The 7612-nt window shown below is 43.6% G+C and overlaps 1 protein-coding gene across 1 annotated transcript; it reads right to left on the bottom strand.

The window, feature by feature from the left end:
- Positions 1-2595: 2595 nt before the first annotated feature.
- Positions 2596-3252, bottom strand: LOC124657184. Its single transcript, XM_047195777.1, is given in 3 exon segments — positions 2596-2688; positions 2691-2836; positions 3135-3252. Coding segments are annotated over 3 exon segments (357 nt in total).
- Between the last annotated feature and the right edge of the window lie 4360 nt (positions 3253-7612).

Here is a 7612-nt window from a genome sequence, read left to right as displayed (position 1 = left end):
AGCTTTTACAAATTAACCCGGGGTCCTTCCCTAGTTACCGTTTTTTCAGGTCCTTTTCCCATTTAAATAAATAATGCCATCCATACACCGGTTTTCATCTCGCATCATATCGGACGATGATAGTTATGCATGTTCACCTAACATATATGCGAAGTATTTTGGAACACCGACTAGAGTTTTCCCCGCTCCGTTTAATATAAAAAAGGAAAACCGTAAAGAAACAGAATGAACCGAATAAAAAGAAAAAACCAAAAACCTACCCGAAATGTTTTAGCATGTTACTAAAACCAGAGAAAACCAAAAAAGCTCTGGTGCTAATGGGCCGCAGGTTAAATCGTCCTGTTAGCCCAAAATCAAGCACATCCAAATGGTGGAATTTGGGCCTAAAATACCAATGGCCAATTCACACCCCCGATCCATTCATCCAAAGAGGGTGTAAATCTTTTTAGTTGATTTGTGATCTTTTCATATAAAAAAAGAGTTGATTTGTGATCTCAATTGCTCAAGAACTAGATTCAAGTTGTTATGTACAAACTCGTACTTTACTGGAATGTGGAAAATACTTTATGCCACGATTTTCCCTACTTCATGCAGTTTATCCAGAATAAAAATCTTGGGATTTTTTCTTTGAATAGTTAAGACAATTAAGCATTAAATTTAACCTGCGGCCCATTAGCACCAGACCTTTTTTAGTTTCATCTGGTTTTAGTAACATGCTAAAACATTCCGGGTAGGTTTTTGGTTTTTTCTAGAATTTCATGGAAATATTTATAAAATCTAACATGAAATTTTGTTGTTTATTCAGCATTAAGTCACATGTTCTAGAATTGCCGTTGAATACTAAATAAAACTAACTAAAGTGCATCAAGCACATCACAAGTACATGCAACTATTTGAATCCAGATTCATTATTTATATACATTTTTCCCAAATTCATCTAGATGAATTCAAGTTAAATAATAAAGAATATTGTACTTCAATGAATATTTGAAAATATTAAAATGGCAAAGAAACTAATTATGAATGTATTTCTATATTCTATCCGAGATCATAAAAATAGAACCCACTTCCTCTCCATATTTTCCCCGAAATAAGAAAATACACATCTGACTAGACCATCCATTGTGTGGTGGGAAAATGATGCAATGCCTCCTATGAATCGGTTCAATACTTAGCGAACCGATGGAGTGTGTTAAAGCAGAGAAGCAATGCAGCAAGTTGATTCGATTAAAAGTTATTGATCTATCAGGAGCAATACATGAGATCCCCATATTTTGTTGGAAAAACATGCAAGATCTAAGGAGAGAGGATGACACACCCACGAAGCTGCAAATAAAAGAGCGACTTCAAAAGTACATCAAAACCATGACGATTCCTATGTTGAACACAATTTTGTTGAGCTAGAGTATTATAACAAATGGTCTTAAGCTCAAACAATTTGTAGATATTTCATGTCATCGGATCTAGACCCAAATTACAGCTAAGTATATATGCTTGTTTGGATTGGTGATCATTGCACAAAACTAGTACTACCATTAAGTAGTCTTAGCATAAGTCGGAATTAATGGATGCCACCTATTTATATTAAACATTTCTACTTACTAGTAACTCATTTTTACTAGATTGTGAGTAATCTTGTAGTCCACACAAATTTTACCATAGAACCTCAATCGAAAAACATTTGCCAAGTAATTTGTTGGCAATAGTAATACTCAAAGTTTATTGTGACAAAGTTCAAAAAAACTATCATTAGAAATACATCAATGCTAAAGTAGCACTATTTTTTTATATTAGTATTAGTATTCTGTACTCCCATCTTAGTTTACGATACTTGACTGAAATGGATTTTGTCTAAGCCTAATAACCAAAGAATACAAAGATTTTAAAATCTTGTACATCTACAGAATAATTTACGGCATACGTTAGATATATTATTGTGTATATATTTTTTTCCTGTCGTAAGATCTGTAAATATCTTCACAGGGGTTCTATGACGAATGAGTGTAAAATCTTTCTTAATAGAGGTTTGTAGAATATGATTGGCCTTCTTAGTTTTAACTTGAAGTCAATAATCTAAACTAACATAATCGTACTACAAGAAAAAAACAGATTTAAGAAAGCGTAGGGAAACTCAAGTAACAGTAGTTCAAGGGGGGGAACTACTACTTGAGTTTCCCTACGCCTTTTTTATGAACTCCAGCTTATTGGAATTCTGAACATCATTATTATCCAGTGTATTTGATATGGCTAGCTACTTCTACAATTTTACTTTCTTCTCTATTCTTGAGATCAAAAGAAGTTGGGCGAAGCTGACGCTGGCTTTAAAAAGAACGTGACCTGGGTTACAAGGACTGATGCTCATTTAACCTGGCAATGTTTCAGCAGAACAAGGGTATCAGCTGCTGTCTGACGAGTGGAGAGTGCTGAAGGCAAAGTGGATTGTGCGCCTTTTCGTGGCCAGCGATTTTGCCAAGCGCAAGCCCTCCTAGTTAGAGCATGATGACGTATGTACCTAATTTTATCTCTTAATCTGCCTTCAACAAATGGAAGGCAGAGCGAGCACTCGAGTTCCATGCGGCTAGTGTGGACAGGTGGCTAGAAGAAAGTGAAGCCATCGTCGTAGGAGATGTGACGTCCACGACGGCACGGTGGCGCTTCCTCCTCGTCGTGCTCCTGGCAGCACCGCAGCAGCTCTACCTCCCCTTCCAGTTGGCGCGGCCGGTGTTGGGCCGGTTTCCACGGTCGTTCCACCTGTAGATGATGACCCGGCTCTTGTCTCTCCACTCGCCGTCGATCATCTGGTGCGGCGGCGACAGCGAAAACAGCCCCTTCTCGCCTGCAACACCAAAACGCATCAGCATTCACTCAATAGTCAATACTCTCGGAATTAGGCCGCACGTAGCATCTCCTTTGCATAGGTGGTCGTCTATATGGCCCGGAAGATCTTTTCATTTCGAGTTGGAGATAGGCCGTCGATCCCAGCTGCCGACATTGGGTTTTGACAAACTTTTTGTTTTTGTTTTTGAACAGGGGTCTTGACAAACTGTAGCGCCACATTGCACGCATAACCGCAGGTTGCGAGGTTCTGAAGATATTTTTCATCTAATAGTGGTGGCGTGGTGCGTACAACGTACCTGTGATATGGCCATGAAAGGCGCAGGCGGCAGGCGAGTTGTCCTCGTCCAGGTACAATTCGCCGCATCTCAGGCATCGCTTCCTCCCGTCCTTCCTGGACATGTCTTCCTCCGTCATCGCTGCAGCGGCATCACCTTCTCCGTCTGCCGTCGTTGCTCTGATCGGACAGCGATACGGCCGTGGCCGGGGAAGCCACAGCATAAGCACCGCGACGCGAAGGGATGCTTTGTGGCAGGGACAGATTGTGTCTCAAGAGGAGGGTCGACGTGGTAGAGACAATTGCCATGGCTTGAGGAGACGATGAGATTTGCATCTCCTGGTGTCACACGGAACCTGTGTAAACAGTTTGTCAGTGATAACCCGATCGTATTTTAGGACGAAGTTTGGCCCGATAGGCCTACTCTCTTGTTATGAACCCATACGAAATTTAGAAAAAGATGACTGGCCCAACTGGCCGCATTTACCACAGGCCCACTGCATGGTTTTCATTCCTTAATACTGAAAAGCAAACAAAATAACTCAGAATACTGGAGGTCCGACAAATTTGGGAAGCCAAGTGAGTGTTCAAATTCAAGTACAGGTCCATTTAGACTGCTCATAGTGAGAGTAACTTAGATAGTGATATCACATATTTTAAAGTGTTTTGGTGACATGTCATAGCAATAAATGAAGAAAGAGAGTGAGGTGGTAACTAGTTAGACTACCCACAATGGGAGTATCATAGGTTGTATCATGCATTCCATGCATGCAAAATGCTGATGTGGCAGTGCTATTAAGGGGGAGAGAGAGGATACTAGTATCATAGGTAGATACAGTATCATAGCACATACTACTAGAAAAATTAATGTCAAATAAATCTTGTACATCTATTTGCATCGAGATTCTACAAAAAAATTAATATATGGAGACTATGATACTAGTATATGATACCATGCATTGTGGATATAGTAACATGTAGTAGTATCATATGCATGATACTTCTATATGATACTATGCATTGTGACTAGTCTTACCATAACATCACACTCCCCAAGATAAAATGAGTCTACAAACTAATAAATGAGACTTTGCATGATACCATCTCTAAGTTACTTTCCACTATGAAGGTAGTAACATGGACTAGTAACTTATGCATGACACCACCTTATGTTACTCCCCACTATGAGCAGCCTTAATTCACTATGGTGCAGATCTTATCAGCCCCTGTATGGTCAATCCCCCGATAGAACATGTGTCCACATCTTCGGCGATGCCGCCACCCTAAGTTCCATCCCCCGCCTTCATCTTCCGCGAGTATTCCATGTCGTCGGTGCAACCGTGCAATCATCTTCAACGACTCCGGCACGATCCACCCTGCGTCCTAACATGGTGGGCCAGCCCATCGCATAAGAGGGTTGCGTGTTGACGCGCTAACTATGCAACGAGCCTTAAATAGGATTAGCCCAGTTTCTTAGGGAAGACACGATCCTATTTCAGGACGAAGTTTGGCCGATGGGCCTGTCACGAATCCAGACGAAATTCAGAAACATGACTGGCCCAACTCGCTGCAGTTCCCACAGGCCACGACAAGGTTTTCGGCAAACCCTATACACCGACCAGGTCGGTGCGTACCGCGCACCGCACACCCCCTGCACGGTACGGGCCGGCCCAGTTCGGTGCGGGCTGCCTCCTTTTTTCGATTTTTCTTTTCTTTTTTGTTTCTTTTTTTTCCTGAATTCTTTTTTCTGTTTTTTGTTTTCGTTTTTCTTTTGTTTTTTTTTCTGTTTCCTTTTTGTTACTTTTAGTTTTCAGATTTGAAAAATAGGAATATTTTAAAAAATTCAAATTAAAAAATGTTTAAATATAAAAATGTTCAAATTCGGGAAATGTTCAAATTAAAAAATGTTCAAGCTTAAAAAAATTAATTTAAAATTTGTTCAAATTAAAAATGTTTTATTTTGAAATTTGTTCAAACTAAAAAAATGTTTAATTAAAAATTTGTTCAAATAAAAAATATTCAAACTGAGAAAATGTTCAAATTTGAAAATCGTTCAATTTTGAGAAATGTTCAAATATGAAAACCGTTCAAACGTGAAAAATGTTCATATTTTACAACGATTTTTTAAGAAATATAAATTTTTTTTTTTCAAATTTGAAATATGTTCATATTCGAAAATGTTTATTTTTTTTAAAAAAAAAATCTAAACATTTTTTGAAAGTATTCAAAAATTTCAAATCTGAACATACTGAAAAAAGATTCATAAGTCAATTCCGGAATAAAAAGTTGATACAAGCAGCGAACCGAAACACCAGGCGCTGCGCGATAATGGGCCAAGCCCATGTTCGGCCGGGGGTGTGCAGCGAACCGAAACACAAGCGAACGAAAATAGCAGGCGCTGCGCAATAATGGCCAAGCCCATGTCCGGCCGGGGGTGTGCGGCAGCTACACTCGCGCCGACCAGGTCGGTGTAAAGGAGCGCCCAAGGTTTTCAGGGGGGTGTTGTACGCTGACCTGGTCGGCGCGGACTAGGCGTCGCACACCCCCTAGGTGGGTTGTTGGGCCGGGCCCAACTTTCCCAGTCCTTTTATTTTTATTTTTTTTGCTTTTTTGTTTTTATGTTCTATTTGTCTTTTTACGTTTTTCTAAAGCTGATTCTTTTTAGACCTGATTTTTAAAATTATTATAGTTTTTTCTGAAATTTAAATATTTTCAATTTTTTTTAATATTTTTTAGATTGGAACAAATTTTAGATTGGAACAAATTTTTGAACATTTTTTAGAATGAACATTTCTTAGAATGAACATTCTTTAGAATGAACATTTTTTTTAAAAATAGATTTTCCCAAAATTTGAAATTTTTTGAACATAAACATATTTTAGATTTGACATTTTTCAATTATGAACATTTTTCGGATACGAACAATTTTTAGCTTTGAATATTTTTCGTTTTAAACACTTTTCAAATTTAAACTATTTTTAAATTCAAACTTTTTAAATTTTCAACAAAAAGATAAATAAATAGAAAAAAAGGAAACAAAAAAGAAAACAGAAAAAAGAAAAAACAGAAACACAAACCGAAAATGAAAGAAAAGAAAAAATGTGAAAATAAGCCAGACCCAATACCCGACCAGGGTGTTTGGTGCCTGGTAGGCACTGACCTGGTGGGTGTATAGGATTTCCCAGGTTTTCATTCCTTAACTCGTCAAGGCATCTCCAACCGAGCGACCCAAACAGATGCGCTGGGCCGTCCATTTTGGACCGTTTGGGTGGCCAAGCGGACACCTGGACAGCGGCCCGCGTCCGCGTGTCCGTTTGAGTCGCACGCTGTGCACAACACGCGGACGCAGCGCATATGTAGTAAAAAAACAAAAATGAAAATGAAAAAGGAAAACAACAAAAATAAATTTAAACTAGTGGTTAGTTAAACTTAGCCCTATTTTGGACAAAAAAAGGAAACCCTAGCTAGGGTTTGCGAGCACGCGGTGGCCGCCGGCAGTACTACCCCCAGTAGTACTCGTCGTCGTTGGCGTGGATGACGCCCCCCCCCCCGGCGGCGACGCGCTGTTCCGGCTCGAAACGCCGGAGGGCACCGGGGACTCCGGCCAGGGCGACCACTGCGCCCTTTCCTAGGCGGAGTGCGGGTTCGGCGGGCTCGCCGGCCTGCGCAGCCGTGCCCTCCGCGCGGACTCCTGCCGGAGCTGCTCCTCCGCTGCGACCTGCAGCTCCGCCTCTAGCCGGAGCGCGACCCGACGCTCCTCCTCCGCCAGGAGCGCGGCCCGACGCTCCTCCTCCTCCCGGAGCGCTGCCTGGCGCGTGGCCTCCTCCTGCCAGTGCGCCATCTCGAGGAAGGCCCACGCCTCCGCCTGGGCGTCCTCCTGGGCCTTCCTGGCCTTCTCCTCTAGCGCGGAGGCGCACAGCGTCTCGGCGAGGTGCGGCCATTTGGCCAGCTCGTCGAGGTCACATTGCTCGCGGGACGCCGCGAGCGCCGCCTGCAGCTCCGGGTCGTCGTCCTCCTCCTGGTGCTGGGGCTGCGGCTGGGGCTGCTGCTGGGCTGGGGCTTTGCCTCGTCGATGTAGAGGCCGCGGGGGCGGCGGCCAGCCCGCCTTGCAGATGTGCGCGGCTGCGCGCGAGGCCGCGCCGTCGCGGACGTGAAGCACGTGTGCCGGTGCGCATCGTGCTCCACCTCGAACCACAAGTCCCAGTTGGGACTTGCGTCGCCGTACGAGGGGTCCTCCTGGAGCTCCGTCGGCAGCTGCGCGCGGCGCCTTCGGATCTCCGCGATGCGGGCGCGGCCGGAGCCCGGGATGGGCGGCACCGGAACCCGATCTGGGCTCAGGTGCCAGCCGTGGGGGAGGTGCACGTCCCCCCACGGCATTGGGACGCCGGCGTCCCAGAACATCTGCGCCACCGCAACGGTGACGTAGATCCGGTCGCGTCTGGGAGCCGGCGGTCCCATGGCGAACGCCGCTGGCGCGACTGGCCGGCTGCTGCCGGCCTC

The sequence above is a fragment of the Lolium rigidum genome, chromosome 5 (genome assembly GCF_022539505.1).
Source record: "Lolium rigidum isolate FL_2022 chromosome 5, APGP_CSIRO_Lrig_0.1, whole genome shotgun sequence".
Classification (NCBI taxonomy): Eukaryota; Viridiplantae; Streptophyta; class Magnoliopsida; order Poales; family Poaceae; genus Lolium; species Lolium rigidum.
This window is presented reverse-complemented; position numbering and strand designations above follow the sequence as displayed.